This window comes from Anolis carolinensis, unplaced genomic scaffold (genome assembly GCF_035594765.1).
Source record: "Anolis carolinensis isolate JA03-04 unplaced genomic scaffold, rAnoCar3.1.pri scaffold_10, whole genome shotgun sequence".
Lineage (NCBI taxonomy): Eukaryota > Metazoa > Chordata > Lepidosauria > Squamata > Dactyloidae > Anolis > Anolis carolinensis.
Genome location: NW_026943821.1, coordinates 16,880,351 through 16,897,425, shown reverse-complemented (window position 1 = coordinate 16,897,425; position 17,075 = coordinate 16,880,351). Strand labels below are relative to the sequence as shown.

The window sequence follows — 17,075 nt, the reverse complement described above, 5'->3', positions numbered from 1 at the left end:
TAATTGTTGGGTACTCACCGCAACACGGGCTGTCCTAAAACTCATGACCTCTTGGTCAGAGTGATTTATTGCAGCTGGCTGCTAACCAGCCTGTGCCACAGCCCGGAAGCTGGAAGGTGTTCAGAGGAGGGCAACTAAAATGATCAAAGGTCTGGAGACCATGAATCCCTCTGAGGAGTGTGTTAAAAAAACTGGGTATGATCCGTGTATCAGATCCGTGTATTAGTCTCCTGTTTTTAACATTTTTTGCTGTATGTGAATTTTTATGACTGTTTTATTGATGCTGATGTTTTATTGTTGGGATATTTGTTTTATTGTCTTGCTGTTGTTATTATACTGTTGTGTTGGCCAAGGCCCCATGTAAGCCGCCCCGAGTCCCGGGGCGAGGTATAAAATAAAGTTATTATTATTATTATTATATTATATGTTTAGCCTGCAGAAAAGAAGTTTGGGAGGAGACATAATAGCTATGTACAAATATGTGAAAGGCTGGCATAAGGAAGAGGGAACAGGCTTTTTTCCTACTGTCCTAGAAACTAGGATTTGGAGCAATGGGTTCAAATTACAGGAAAGGAGATTCCACTTGAGCATTAGGAAGAATTTTCTGACTGTAAGAGCTGTTTAACAGTGGAACTCTCTACCTCAGAGTATGGTGGAAGCTCCTTCCTTGGAAGCTTTTAAACAGAAGTTGGGTGGCCATCTGTCAGGGGTACTTTGAGTGTGCTTTTCATGCATGGCAGGGTGTTGGAATGGATGCCCCATGCGGCCTCTTCCAACTCCATGATTCTATGAAATTTGCTATGTAGTTTGTTACTTTCTCACCACTTCTTTATCCCCCAGTCCCACCTCTACATGCAACGATTGCAACGACAGACAAAGAGTTGAGACGAGGCCAGTTGGTGACCCTGAACTGTAAATCGGGAAGCAGCAACCCTCCTGCCAGCCTCACTTGGATCAAAGATGGAAAGAAGTAAGAGATGCTGCTCCCTCAAGGCCGGTTTTGCACAAATGTCATTTCTTGCCCTGTATCCTTCTTCATAGGCCCTTGCCCCATTTTTCCAGTTGACTGAAGTTATTTTGGTACCTGAACTGCCTCTTTTCATACTCTTGCCTACAATAGAATAATTCTCTGCATGTGGCTACCATTCTTTTTTGAACCAATTAGAAAATGTTGCTTCATATTCCATGGCCACAAACTGACACAAGGCCACAATTAAAGTTTCTCTCTCCCAAGCACATTATTTACATTTGAATAAACTACTGCTGTAAGTATCTATTCTTGTGAAAGTGGTAGGATACAAATTAACATAATAAATGAACAATATAGTCTGCCTCTCTTCCAGTACATTGTAGATGGTGTACAGAATCTGTCCTCCTCCCCACTTCAGCATCACTGCAACCTTGTAAGATAAGGCTGTGGCTGTGCTTTGTGGCACAATATAAACTTTGTGGCTCAAAATTAATCTGGATCTCCCAAATTATGAGGGTTGAATGAAAAGTAGTGTCTCCACCTTCGTTACTTGGGTTTGGATGGGAATAGTTTAATAAATCAAATGCAGAAATAATTCTTATAATGTACTCTTTAACTACCACTATTCACTATTCCACATAATTACCAGACAATTGGATACATTTCAGCCAACGATGAACAAGTTTTCTGAAGCCGTCACGGAAGAAGTTGACACTCTGTTTCCGCAACCAGCGTCTCACAGTACCCATCGTGCACAGATCTTCCGATAGCCAAGCAAAGCAATAATGTGACCCACACATTCTTGTGAAATGCCGATTATGCTTGAAATTTCTCTCTGAGTGATACAACAATTGTCCTGAATCAATCTGTCAACCTTTTGCTTGTGAAACTCGGTGGTTGCTGTCACAGGACGTCCAACTCTTTGTTTGTCACGCAAGTCAGATGTTCCCACCTCAACATCTTTAAACTTACTCGCCCAACGATGCACAGTACTCACATCAACACAATCACCATAAACAGCTTGCATTCTCTGATGAATCTCCTTTGGGGTGACACCTTCTGCTGTCAAGAATTCAATTATTGCATGTTGCTTAAGTCGCATTGACCAACCGTCTGAGCAGGGTTCCATACTTCAAACTTTAACAACACAACCGTTCAAGGTTAAGGCCAAATGGAACTGTAGAGGAGAGTCTACTGAACAAGCCAGTACCTGCCACATGCTAGGCCTGCCATCTGTTGAGGAGTTACGAAGGCGGAGTCATTATTTTTCATTCAACCCTCATATCATCCAGAAGTGGATGTCTGGGCCAATGTTTCTTCCATGAGATTCAGTGAGGGCCACTCCACCTCCATTACACCCTCCAAGTCTGGTTGCGATAACTAAAAAGTAAACAAGTAGAGTTTTCTTGGATCATTGTTAATTTGGGGAAGAACAAAAAAGTAAAGCATGCATTCTCCAGCTTACACTATTGGCCTTTCATGGGGTCCATTTCTGGAGTGAGGGGCTTGAGGGTGTATACGGTCTGGCTTTCCCTTCAGTGCACCCCCCTGCAATGTCATAAAAAATCAATTTGCTGCAAATAACCAACTATGAAAGCAATCTCTGAACAGACCAGTCTGAGTTGTCTGTGTATATCACCATCACTGTCCTTCAGTCCTGACCCCACAGGCCTCTGAGATCCCCAGCCACAGGCTTTCATAGCAACCGAAGAACTGTACACTTGGATCAGTCCAGACTGACATCGAGTCTATCCAGCATCTTGTTTTTGACAGCAAGGAGGCAGTCCCTGTTGAATAACCTAACTTAGTGGGGCAGAAAAGCAATAGCTTCCCTGTTTCTCTCTCCAATATCTGGTAGGCATATGTGGCAATTTTATTCACTTGTCATGGTTAATAGCTATGGCTATATTCTAAGAACAGAGCAAGAATATTGCCTTTTTTGCATGACAACTCCCAGAATCCCATAGCCAGCATCGCCGGTGGGATTTTGGATGCTGTATTCCAAAACATCACTCTTCAAAGCTCTGCATTATATAATAGTCCCTCTCTTTTGAATACTTTTTCAGTAATGAATTCTGCATTTGTGTTATGTTTTCTGTGGAAGTACTTTTCTTTTGTGTCATCATGATTTAGCAGTATTTTTTGGAGCCACCGGTGGCACAGTGGGTTCAGCCCTTGTGCCAGCAGGACTACTGAATGAAAGGTCAGGGGTTCGAATCCGGGGATCGGGGTGAGCTCCTGTCTGTCAGCTCTAGCTCCCCATGTGGGGACATGAGAAAAGCCTCCCACAAGATGGTAAAACATTCAGGCATCCCCTGGACAATGTCTTTGCAGACGGCTGAACTGCTGAACTGAAGGTTGGGTTGCTGACCTGAAGGTTGCCGGTTCGAATCCGCAAATTGGGGTGAGCTCCCATCTGTTAGCTCTAGCTTTCAGGGACATGAGAGAAGCCTCCCAGCAGGATGGTAACACATCCGGGCATCCCCTGGGCAGTGTCTCTGTAGATGGCCAATTCTCTCACACCAGAAGCAACTTGCAGTATGTTCTCAAGTTGCTTCTGACACTATAAAAATTAGACAATATTATTTAAATGATATTGGCTTATCTTAGCAAGTTGTGGGAATGTTTTTATTCATTATATTCATATCCTGTCTTTCCTCTGGGGATCTCAAATAACCATATGTTATTCCTTCTGCTTCAATTTTGTCTTTTTAACACTTAAGTTAGGATGGGTGGGTGGATATGCAGTGTGGTGTGTGTGTATGTGTGAGAGAGAGACAGACAGACCCAATGATCTTCATGGCCAAGTGGGGAGTGGGAGTGGGGGAAAGGGCAGCTTATGGAGCTCTAGAGATTGCTATGCTGTAGCTCCCTTAATTTCTCACTATAAAATAACCAGGTCCAATGGGAGTTGTAGTACTCTGGAGCACCCCAAGTGCCCCCCCACCTGAACCGCTACACCACTCTTCCTTGAGCTGAAGGATTCCTGAGGCAAGGTACGTGAAGCTTAAATTTCATTGTTCTTGTTTCTTCTTTTTCAGATTGGATGCAACTAATTTAGGACAGAAAAAAGCAGAGTACGGTGGTTTCTCCACTTCTGGGAGAGTAGCTCTGAGAGTATCATCTGCAGACCATGGGAAGAGGGTGGAATGTCATGCGCTCAGCTCTGTTCTCTCTGAAGGTGTGAATTCCTTCCACCAACTCACTGTCTTATGTAAGTAAAATAAATCCTTTAGGATCAAGCCACACCACAGTGGACTCATAGTCACATGGGAAGTTAGCACACATTGTCAGGTCTTTTGTTCCTGAACTAACCCCTGGCTAACTGGATAGTTCTGGAAATCTACAAGAAGTTCTGAATGGTGTGGCAGATGGTGTAATTGTCCTCTGGCTCCACTACACCCATAATATTGCGTGAATGTCTGCTTGCAGTCCTGGGTCTTTGACATCTTCCAGAACCAATTTGACATGTGCTCATCACAAGGCACCCATGGACTGCAAGGAGCAGAATGGGGATTTGTGGGAGAGAATTCACTTCTTTTCTTTCTGCAGTCCCACCAGAGTTCTCCAGCGAGCAGGTCCACATAGTGCAAGCTGTGGAGCAGGGAGCTGCCCAGCTGCCTCTTCTGGTCTCTGCCAGCCCTCCTGAGATCACTTATCACTGGAGTTTCCTGGGAGAGGTCCTCCTGACCGGTGAGTCCCACACAACATTGTTAAAAACATTGGATGTAGCAGCCACAAGGCAGAAGCAGGGAATGAGTGACACATGGCATGTTGGTTAGATTGGACTGAGTTTTAAGATCCAAGCTCAAGTCCCCACACTAAACTCACTCCAGACATTAAGCCACTAACACTTTTTCACTCTGATCTACCCTCACAGGGTTGTGGTGAGGATAAAATGAAGACAAAAAGAGTAATCTAAGCCACTTTGAGCTCGGGGAGGAAAGGCATGTTAGAAATGTAGCTAAGAAATGGAAGATTTCTCCAGAATGTGGGAAATGTGATTTTCCCCTTCTACTGTAATGAGGCGTATATTTGGATCACTGTGATGTTAAATGGCTTGCCTTGAACTCAAATTGAGATCATTCTATCAACATCAATAATCCAAACCTTTTTCTTTTCCACAACTGTGAGGTCTGGTGTGTTGTGTTCCAGAACTTTGTCAGTCTGGATTCGGAAGTCCCACAGTATCTTTGCGTGGTACTTGAGGCATAAGTTTCAATGAATCATTTGGGCCACATAGTTGTGCCTCTGTTTGTAGTCTGTCTGTGCGATTTTCTTACAGCAGCTGAGGATATGGTAAATGATTTCGCCGGTTTCATTGCACAGTCTGCATTTTGGGTCATCAACTGATTTTTCGATCTTGGCCTTAATTGCCTTTGTTCTGATGGCGTGCTCCTGGGCTGCAAGGATCAGGATTTCTGTCTCCTTCTTCAGTGTACAATTCGCGAGCCATAGCGAGGTCTTCTTCTTGTCAGCTTTTCCTTCAATTTTGTCAAGGAACTTTCCATGCAATGTTTTGTTGTGCCAGCTGTCAGCTCTAGTTTGTAGTGCGGTCTTCTCCTTCTCCTTCTCCTTCTCCTTCTCCTTCTCCTTCTCCTTCTCCTTCTCCTTCTCCTTCTCCTTCTCCTTCTCCTTCTCCTTCTCCTTCTCCTTCTCCTTCTCCTTCTCCTTCTCCTTCTCCTTCTCCTTCTCCTTCTCCTTCTCCTTCTCCTTCTCCTTCTCCTTCTCCTTCTCCTTCTCCTTCTTCTTCTTCTTCTTCTTCTTCTTCTTCTTCTTCTTCCTCCTCCTCCTCCTCCTCCTCCTCCTCCTCCTCCTCCTCCTCCTCCTCCTCCTCCTCCTCCTCCTCCTCCTCCTCCTCAAAACACAATAAGATGAGTCCACAGCAGACACTCTGCTGGCTGTTGAATTGGATCACATGTCGGACACTTCCCAAGTCTCTAGGGTTGTTGTTATTATTATTATTATTATTATTATTATTATTATTATTATTATTATTATTATTATTGACAGAAGGAACAGAGGAAGAGGCAAATAGGCAAATACTTATTCCATTCAGTGACACCATTGTGGCTTAGTTTCAATGGGCAGTGAGATATAAAGGGTTGTGTGTTTTCCGGGCTGTATGGCCATGTTCTAGAAGTATTCTCTCCTGACGTTTCGCCCACATCTATGGCAGGCATCACAACCTCTGAGAATGCCTGCTATAGCTGTGGGTGAAACAGCCTGGAAAATGCAACGCAACCCTATGATTCCAGCCATGAAAGCCTTTGACAACTCATATAAAGGGTGTTTCAGATTGTCACCAGGATTTAGAGGAAAGATAAGTGCTGATAAGTCATGGTTGAGTGGATGTCAGGTTTGTCGATCTACCTATATTATTATTGTTGGGATCTATTTGTGAGAACCTAGTTTAAGAGAAAGACACTTAAATTCTGTGCTAGGATTGTATCTTTCCAAAGAACCTGATCCAAATGGAGAAAAGCCCATGGGAGTTTAGCCTGACTAAAAAAAACCAAGAATCAGAAGTCCTTGTTGATATATTCCATATTATATAGGTATGTATCTTAGGTCTAGTTCTATCTTCTGCCCACTCTTGTGTTTAGAAATAGTTACATCCCTGAGCGACAGCAAGAATAGAGCCATGAAACAACTGGGGCCATTGAGATCAGTTCTTCTTAAGCCATCTGAGTTGAGGCACTGACAGGTCTTTCCCTGCAGAGTTCCAGAGATGAGTACCATGTTTGTGTCTGTTTGTTACCATTTTTATTTTCTTTCCTGGAAGCTTTCCAGGGACTGTCCCCAGATGTCTTGGGAATCAGCACTGGCCTACAGATCACTACTTTTGAGTCACAGAGCTTTAGACAGCTGTTGATGGAGGAACAGGAACAATGAAAGTCTCAATGGTGTTTAGCAAGCTTTAAAGGCAGAAGTTGGGCACAGAGCAGGATTTTGTCAGGTGTAGCTGGCCTGACTCAAGTATACAGGAGCCCTGTTCCACTTTTCACATCATCATCCTAACTGTAGGACTTGGAATGGAGTAAAAATATACATCTGAAGCTGTTTGATGTTAGCGCACTTGAACCTTGCTTTCAGCTCTGTTCTGCTGCTTCAGTGTGGCAGGAATCAGAAGGAATCTTTGCGCTTTGTACAGTGCAAGCAAGAGGCTTGCGGACTGCAGATTAAGGCATCATACTGTTAACTGAACTCTTGAAACAAGGGGCACGCTAGCAAAGGATACCGTGGGGCTTTGTCACACTTTGAGGTGAAGCTGAAACAAGTCACCCCTGGTGCAGAAATGTCTTGGATACGTGTTGGCTGTCTGCCAGCATGTTTCTCTGTCCCTCTGTCCAACATGTTTGTTTTGCCATGGTTTTAATTAGGACTGATTAGCTCTCATCAACATGGTTGGATTCTGTAAGTCTTTACTGTTATTGAAAGACTTATATGCCCAGATTGGGAAGATAAGCTTTCAGTAACTAGTATTTAGCGTTGGAAGATATTGCTGCTTAAAATACATGACTGTGTCTTATATAGACATTGCTTTTATTTATTTATTTATTTACAGTATTTATATTCCTCCCTTCTCACCCTGAAGGGGACTCAGGGTAGATCACATTGTGCACATATAAGGCAAACATTCAATGCCATATAACATAGAACAGAGACAGAGACAGACGCAGAGGCAATTTAAACCTTCTCTGGCTTCCAGCTTCTGAGGGTATGCTTGATTTTGGCCACAGGGGGAGCAGCTGCTTCATCATCCACTGCGACAGCAACTTCCTCATTCCAACGGCGGCTGGATGATTTTTATGGTGTCACAAATTAGTCTCCCCACATATAAGTGGTACCTAAATTTCCTACTTGATGGATGCAACTATCTTTCGGGTTGCTTAGGTCAGCAATGAGCAGGGGCTATATATTTTTTAAATTGTTGGGTGCTCATCATGACACGGGCTGTCCTCGAACTCATGGCCTCTTGGTCAGATGATTTATTGCAGCTGGCTGCTAACCAGCTGTGCCACAGCTTTATTTCAAGTAAATATATTTTTTGGAAAAATGCATTAAATGTGTAATGTAAATGTATATGCCTAATCTCTCTCTCTCTCTCTCTCTCTCTCTCTCTCTCTCTCTCTCTCTCTCTCTCTCTCTCTCCCCCTCCCTCTCATATACACACACACACACACACACATTCTCAAGCCCCCAGTGGCACAATGGTTTAAACCCTTGTGCCAGCAGGACTGCTGACTGAAAGGTTGACAATTTGAATCTGGGGAGAGCAGGTGAACTCCCCCTGTCAGTTCCAGCTCCCCATGCAGGGACATGAGAGAAACCTTCCACAGGATGGTAAAACATCAAACATCTGGGCATCTCCTGAGCAATGTTCTTGCAGATGGCCAATTTTCTCACAGAAGAAGTGACTTGCAGTTTCTCAAGTTGCTCCTGACACGAAAAAACAAACAAAAAACAAAGCCTATATATCCTGTGTGTTCTCATTCCCTTTCTTCTTCTTTCTTCTTCTCCTTGTCATAATTATACGAGGGTTATCTAGAAAGTAGATTATGTTTTGGAATTAAAAATGAACAAAGTATAGGAGAAAACATTTACCATATGCAGTAGAAAGCTACACCCAAATACTGCTTCTCAACATAGTCGCCATTCAAATCTAGGTACTTATCATAGCGATGAATGAGCTTGGCAACTCCTCCCTCACAAAACTCTGCCACTTGCGTCCTTAACGCAGTGTTTTGGCGATGATGCGCAGCTGCGGAAAGGGGTGACCGGCTGGTTGAGGACGCAGGCAGCAGAGTTTTGTGGGGAGGAGTTGCCAAGCTCATTCATCGCTGTGATAGTGCCTAGATTTGAATTGCGACTATGTTGAGAAGTGGTATTTGGGTGTGGCTTTCAATTGCCTATGGTAAATGTTTTCTCCTATACTTTGTTCATTTTTAATTCCAAAACGTAATCTACTTTCTGGATAACCCTTGTACTTTAAACTCATTTTTTATATAAAAGGGAGATTGAGTAGCTCTGTGTCTTCCACAGAGGGTTTGCCACGCTACCACCTGCGGGATGGTGGCTCTCTGGAGATCTGGAACGTGACCCGAGCTGATGCTGGAAAATACAAGATCCACTGTGAGAACACAGAAGGGCACAATGAGACAACAATCACTTTGGATGTCCAATGTGAGTAGCAAATGGGCAAAGAGTCACAAATCTTATGTTGATTTCCATGTAGACAAGGAAGAGCAAAGGACTCTCCTCCAGTTATAGTTGGACTGCAGTTGGGCCCACTCTTTCTCACTCTTGGCTATGGTGGCTGATAGGAGTTTTAGTCCAACAATATTTTCAAAGAAAGTGCTATGTCAACTCTGATGCAGATCCAATGGATGAGAAGTGGGTCTGTTCAGACTCCCCACCACTACCACTGCTACCTGAGTCTCTCCAAATGATTTTGACTACCAATCCTATTGTCCTGGACATATCTAATAACCAGAGCTGATGGAATTATAGTCCAAAGCACTTGGAAACTGAGGAAGAACTGTTTCATTATTCCCAGTGTGGTGAGCTCCCCAACAAGGGGTGATGAGAATTGTAGTACCAAATACCCATTAGGAGCTGTGGTTGGATAAGGATGATCCAGATATGTTTTCCTCTTTACAACTCTCATGCTCCTTTTTTTTTTCGCTTTGGTTCTTCTTGATGTTAGACTATATATTTCTTACAGGCTGCTTGTGTTCTAGAGCATTATAGCTCTTGGCCAGAGGTCCTCAAACTTTTTAAGTGGAGGGCCGATTCATGGTCCCTCAGATGGTTGAGGGGCCGAATTATCATTTGGGGGAAAAAAACAAACAAATTCCTATGCACATGTCTTATTTGTAGTGCAAAAAAAAAAAAAACCCAACAGCAATCATTTATTTATTTATTTGCTACATTTATACCCCACCCTCTCTCACCCCAAAGGGGACTCAGAGCGGCTTACAAGTTGTATGTACATCTATATATATAAATGAGTGATGGCATCACGGCGACTCACAAAACAACAAAACTACAGGCCTCCCAACCTCGAAATTAGACAACACAACCCATCATCCATGCCTCTAGGTTGATACAACAAAAAGAAAAGAAAAATAAAGTCCTAATTAGAGGGAGAGCAATAATTGTTTTTATCCAATTGCTGCCAGTTTAGAGGGCTAATCTCTACCCACTTGGTCTCCTAGCAACCAACTCAGCCAAGGGACAGCCAGGGTTTAGTTAGGGGACAGGCAGATTTAGGCCTCACTTATGCTTCTTCCACAGATTATCTAATTTGCACTGGATTATATGGCAGTGTAGACTCAAGGCCCTTCCACTCAGCTATATAACCCATTTATAATCTTATATTATCTGCTTTGCACTAGATTATCTTGACTCCACACTACCATATAATCCACTTCAGTGTGCATTTTATACAGCTGTGAAGAAGGGGCCTCATATAATCCAGTTCTAAGCAGATAATATAAGATTATCAATATACAATATACAATTCCTCAATACTTTATTTCCCATACCACCATACTTTGCCACAGCAACACGTGGCCGGGCACAGCTAGTACAATATATTATATTATTAGCATAGCACAATATTAGCATTATATATTACTGTATTGTACTATACCATTATACCGTAATATTATTAGTAATATTACATTTAATATATAATATATTATTAGTATTATTATATTATACAATATTATTATATTGTATTATTATTATTAGCCGCCCTGAGTCCCCTATTGGGTGAGAAGGGCGGGGTAGAAATACTGTAATAAATAAATAAATAAATATTATATTGTACCACATTATAATATTTATTATCAATATTATATGTATACACAATATATTATATTATTACCATATCATTCATTTACAATATTTCATTTACAATATTGGTAAATGAAAAAAACAATACAGTATTTAAAAATAAAAATAATTTTAACCAACATACTGTAAACTTATCAGGATTTCGGTGGGAAATGTGGGCCTGCTTCTGGCCAATGAGATAATCAAGTAGGATTGTTGTTGTTGTGCCTTCAAGTCATTTCAGACTTTGGGCGAGCCTAAGTCTAAAACTGAGGACACATCCGGCCCCTGGGCCTTAGTTTGGGGACCCCTGCTCTTGGTATTGCTTCAAAATCGGTGTTTCTTGGGATATAGTGTGCTGGTACTTGATGTGTCCTTTTCCTTTGCACAGATGCCCCATCCATTCGTAGCATTGGAGACCCAACCTTTGTGAACGTGGGGGGCTCAGCAGAGATTGTGTGCCAGGCGGATGCCAACCCCGCACCATTGGGCATGTTTCAGTGGAGGTGGCTGGTAAGAGGAGATGAGAATGACACTATGGAAGCTCCATGGGGCAGCAAAACAAAGAAATTCATTGTATCTCTAATCAGTTTTTTAAACTTTTACATCTAACAAGAACGTAGCCTTTTCTCAATTAAACTGATATAATGTGGCCATGCAAAGCAAGATGACCTTTTCTGCAAGCTCTTGTATAGTTTAATAGCTAAAAATGTTTCTTTAATAGCTAGAAAATGCTTGTTTTAATGGCTTTTTATGACTAGTTGCTCCTAGCTACTACACTTTATTTGCTTGGTTGAGCTGGAGAAAAAAAGTTTCATTATAGCCAGTGAAAGCAACAGAACACAGGGTTATTTTTTTTTCTTGTAGCTGGCATGCAGGAGTCTTTGAGGATGTGGTATTTATGGTCTTCAGAACTTGGCAGTAGCCATCCTTTTGTTTTTGTTCAATATGTCTTTATAAATTAGGGGTGGGAAAGATTTTTCAGCTCAATCGTCCCATTACCCTATGAGTAACCTTGAGATGGCCGGTTTCGTTCTGGTGTGAGCCAAAGTCTCATCCACACATTAAAACCGCAAGCACAAAGAGACATCTCTGTCCTTCTACAGATGCAGGTCGAATTTAGACATGAGCAAGCAGGAATTTGCCCAAAATGCCTCAGCAGGGAGGTGCGTGGGATGCTTATATGAGTGTTCCAAAAATGCCTGAGAACAGTTGAGCGGAGCCGAGGAAGAGCCAGTTCTTCCCAAAATGAGCAAGAGGCTCTGAATGCTAAAGAGCAAGCTTAGAGAGCTTTACAATGCAGAGGGAGCTTCTCAATGAGGAAAGGCAAGGTGAAGTAAACTAGTCCAGTTGGAAGTAGATGCACAGATAGGGATGGCATGATTAATCAACTCAGAGAACGTGAGGAATGCGGTCTGAAATTGATGCATGGATTACAATGTACAGTATCTTTCAGCTACGTGTTTCCCACATTTTCTGTTGGTGTTCTGGATTAATAAAGAGCATTTAAAGTGATATGCTCTGGGGCAAAGACTTTCAGAAATGAGGGCTATGACATAAAAAATGGTCAAGTTAGATGACTTTTGTGACAATTTTCCAATAGACTCAGAGTAATACAGAAATAGGATGGAATGGAATTTATTTACTTATATATAGTACAGTAGAGTCTTGCTTATCCAACGTAAACGGGCCGGCAGAATGTTGGATAAGCGAATATATTGGATAATAAGGAGAGATTAAGAAAAAGTCTATTAAACATCAAATTAGGTTATGATTTTACAAATTAAGCACCAAAACATCATGTTATACAACAAATTTGACAGAAAAAGTAGTTACATACGCAGTAATGCTATGTAGTAATTACTGTATTTATGAATTTAGTGCCAAAACATCACAATGTATTGAAAAAATTGACTACAAAAATGCGTTGGATAATCCAGAATGTTGGATAAGTGAGTGTTGGATAAGTGAGACTTTACTGTATTTGTATTCTGCCCTTCTCACCCCGAAGGGAACTCAGGGCAGGTCACAATGCACATATACATGCCAAACATACGACATATGACATATATAGACAGACACAGAGGCAATTTAACATTTTCCAGCTTCCAGCTTCATGAAGGTATGCTCGATTCCGGCCACAGGGGGAGCTGCCGCTTCACCGTCCACTTGTGACACCGAGTCCTTGATGGAGTACTTTCTCATTCTTCTGCACACTGCTGAAGGTTTTATGGTGCCATAAATTACTTAAATTAGCCTCCTTGTATAAAGCGGTACCTAAATTTTCTACTCAACAGATGTAACTGTCTTTCAAGCTGCATAGGCCAATAGCGAACTGGATTATTAATGGTTGGGAGCTCACTCCGACCGGGCTGGCTTCGAACTCATGACCTCTCGGTTAGTAGTGATTTATTGCATTTGGCTAATAACCAGCTGCGCCACAGCCCGGCCCATGCATTTGGGGTGAATGCATGTGAAAGGGAAGCAGATTGGCAACTAACTGATTTTTCTGTCTGCTCATGTGTCCACTTTAGCCTTGTAAATAGTATGTTATATTGCATAAGCTATTGGAAAATAACTGCACTCAGTCTATGGGCACATATCCTTTTGGAAAATGTGAATTTCCATGAAAACCACTAGTCAAGAAGAGCATGACCTTGGTAGAGGTCAACTCTTTGAACAAGTGATATTCACAAGCATTAATGGGTAACTCAGCTGTTAAACTGAAGAACCATAAATTATACTGTATCCATTAAAATCCTAAACAGACTTCTCAACTGAAGTCCAACAGCAATCTGCTTTCACTGAAGATAAAACACACACATGCATGCACCTCCACTGAGGTCTGATGCAAGACTCTTGTAGCATTGAAGTCCAAACAGATACTGAATACAAAATGGAGTCTTGAGTCTGCACATGCACAGTTCAATTACATGTCTATAGCTCCTTCCACACCAAAGAGGTACAAACTGGCAAATGAACATACACATAGAATACAGGTTAGCAAATACATACATTAAGAAATAAATAGTGAGAGGCTTGGGAGGTTGCTATTTCCAACAATATTTGATTTCCATGGCCTCTAGTTATTGGAAGGAAAGCCTTCGTGTACCTCTCTCACTCACTTAAGAAACTCTAGTTCTTTGTACTAATATAGGATGTATCTCTGTATCTCTGTATCTCTTGCAGGCTGATTTGGAGCAAAACCTGGAAGAGCTTGGCATTGAACTTCTCTCAGAAGGTCTAACAGGACAACTGCGGGTCAAAGAGGCGCAACGGACACATGCTGGACTCTATGAATGTCAAGTGGATAATGGCATCTCTCCAGCAGCAAGGAGCAGTGCCCGCTTGATTGTGCAGTGTAAGTGTCCTACTGTCACACCTCAGAATAGTTCACCTTGCTGTAGACACACAGTAGATAGTCTTTTGTAATTTTATTGAGCAAAAGCAGAATATATATAATATCAAAGCAGGCAGAAATATAGTTCCAAAAGTAGCTGTAAAAATACAGTCAATAAATCCAATAATCCATAGACAAGAAGCAATAGTCCTTTCCCAAAGATACAATAGTCCACAAGGATTCACGAACAGGAGAATTTCCAAAGCAGGAGTAGCATGAAGACATAGACCATCCACCCTGATGAAGCAACCCAAAAAGGCATTTCTTTTCCCTTCAGTGGCCTCCCGTTTCCCAGCTAATCTAAGGCTATGCCGTGGCATTCCTTTCCATTGAAAACGATCAGCCCGAGAGAGCAACGGGGCTTCAGACTTGGCGTCAAGGCCAAACAGCTCATTATCATTATCTTGCACCTGAACGGGAGCCTGAGACAGAGCAAGCTCATTATTTCCCATGGGAATGTTTTCTTGGTTCACATCCGAGACAGGCTGCATCAGAAGTTCATCCACAGGCTGCACTTCTGAACCAGCTTGTGTCTGAATTCCCTCATCATGAAATTCATCTTGCATCCCATCATCTGACACCTGCATCTGTAAACCAAAATCCCCTTCCTCATCTTCACTCCGGCATTGCTGCTGAGTCACAACATCTACTGGCCCTCCCTTATTAATTTATTTATTTTCAGTAAAGCTCTTGGCAGCTATTCCAGATGTATCCTATCCACTGACCACTGCTGCCTATATGAAAGCAGCAGATCTTCTCAGGGTATCATTCCACCCCTCCTTGTTCTTTCCAGATCCACCAGAGATCATCAAGGGCCCTGGTCAGAGAAAAGTGGCAGCTACAGGGGATGGGAAAAGTCAAGCTGTGCTCCAGTGCAGTGCTCAGGGTGTCCCGAAGGTGCAGTTCAGCTGGGCCAAGAATGGGATTTCCCTGGACCCTGACAGCCCCAGGTGAGAGCATGCAATGAAAATGACTTTCCTCATCTGTTTGGTAGTATCAGCCTCTTTTTTGGACTATAATTCCGAAAATATTCCAGCCATTATTGTAATGCCGATAGAGCTTTATTTGCACTTATCTTCTACACAGAAACTATAACCCAGTCTGGAAGTAGATTAAAACAAACCAGTACTTACGCAAACACCCCAGGAACTGGTTTGAGACTGGGACAGTGGCCACAGTATTAGTTGGTTGCAGACAAGAACCAAACCCAGGAATCGCAGTGTCCATAGCTAGATAAGGTAAAGGTTTCCCCTGACATTAAGTCCAGTCATGTCTGACTCTGGGGGTTGGTGCTCATCTTCATTTCTAAACCGAAGAGCCGGCGTTGTCCGTAGACACCTCCAAGGTCATGTGGCTGGCATGACATAGCTAGATAGCCACTGAAAAATGCAGGATTCTTTGCTTAACCAGTCAACTGAGATGTGCTGACCCGTGTTCTTTTGGGATCACCCCAGTTTTGACACTACGTGGAGTATATTCTGATAACATGACTTATTTTAGACTTTCTGGTGAGCTTTTAACACACTTTTTCTAGCTTATTCTGTGCTATAGCTCACATTGGAGTGTATATTTTGGGGACATCCCGCCTTTGAGGCAGCTTTGCATTGGATTCCCGTCTCTGTGTAGAACTGCCCTTCAGAAAATGAGAGCAAATTCTAGAAGAGAAAAAGGGTTAAATATTTGGTTCTGTTTTGAATTTGGTCTTGCACAATTTGCACACTTATCTTAGTAAACCTTCCGTCAGACTGTTAGCAACATATCTGGATCCAGTTCTGTTTTGAACTGGGATTTTTTTTTTTTAAATGTTCTTGTGTTGATTTGCAAATAGAATGGAGGTAGGGCAATTTAATGCACCTAATTTGTTCCAGCTAAATGTCAGCCATAACCCATAAATAGTAGGAGGCATGTATGAAATAAAAATAACCAGAACAATTAACTGTAACCTTGGTGTTTGTTTTTTTTAATGAACTGTTTCATTTCAGTAGTTCACATTCTTAACCCTTAAAGCAGTCCTTGGTGGGTTTGTTTTTTTGCTGCTTGAGGGTCTGTATGTACAGTGTTCCCTCACTACTTTGTGGTTCACTTTTCGTGCCTCGCTGTTTTGCGGTTTTTAGTAAGCACTAAAATAATAGTAAGTAAGGTAAAGGTTTTCCCCTGACATTAAGTCCAGTCGTGACCGACTCTGGGGGTTGGTGCTCATCTCCATTTCTAAGCCGAAGAGCCGCCGTTGTCCGTAGACACCTCCAAGGTCATGTGGCCGGCATGACTGCATGGAACGCCGTTATCTTCCCACTGGAGTGGTACCTATTGATCTACTCACATTGGCATGTTTTCGAACTGCTAGGTTGGCAGGAGCTGGGGCTAACAGCAGGCGCTCATTCCGCTCCCAGGATTTGAACCTGGCACCTTTTGGTCCGCAAGTTCAGCAACTCAGCACTTTAACACATTGTGCCACCACCAGGGGCCCAAATAATAAAATAATAGTATACATCATAAAATAATACTATAATTCCGTCTTTCTACTTCCTTCCTAAGGAGTTGAGCATTTAAACTGCTACACTACACCGACTCTCATCCCCCCCACTGTACTCATTTTACTGTACCTGTGTTTTCATCCTGCAGGATTCTGATTGTCTAACCAGTCCTTCTTATATTTAAACATATTCTGTTTTCCTCTTGCTCCTAGACATACTGTGGCTACGAGCCATGTGGGTTCCTTGCACACCAGCACCTTAACCATTGCAAACGTGAGCGTGGTTCATGACTATGCCACCTTCACCTGCACAGCCAGCAATGAACTTGGCACAGACACTCTTGACATCCAGCTACTTAGTACCAGTAAGGGACAATGTTCTGCCAATG

The 17,075-nt window shown here is 42.4% G+C and overlaps 1 protein-coding gene across 2 annotated transcripts in view; it reads left to right on the top strand.

Annotated features, from left to right (window-relative positions):
* The window catches only part of nphs1 (NPHS1 adhesion molecule, nephrin), a 78,643-nt gene that overhangs the window by 34,690 nt on the left and 26,878 nt on the right, over positions 1–17,075 (top strand). For both annotated transcript variants that reach the window (XM_062962196.1, XM_062962195.1), the window contains 8 exons: positions 841–970; positions 4,012–4,184; positions 4,523–4,663; positions 9,017–9,157; positions 11,205–11,326; positions 14,003–14,174; positions 15,007–15,163; positions 16,900–17,051. In XM_062962196.1, the coding sequence (XP_062818266.1) occupies positions 841–970; positions 4,012–4,184; positions 4,523–4,663; positions 9,017–9,157; positions 11,205–11,326; positions 14,003–14,174; positions 15,007–15,163; positions 16,900–17,051 (1,188 nt within the window). The remainder of the gene's footprint in view (positions 1–840; positions 971–4,011; positions 4,185–4,522; positions 4,664–9,016; positions 9,158–11,204; positions 11,327–14,002; positions 14,175–15,006; positions 15,164–16,899; positions 17,052–17,075) is intronic.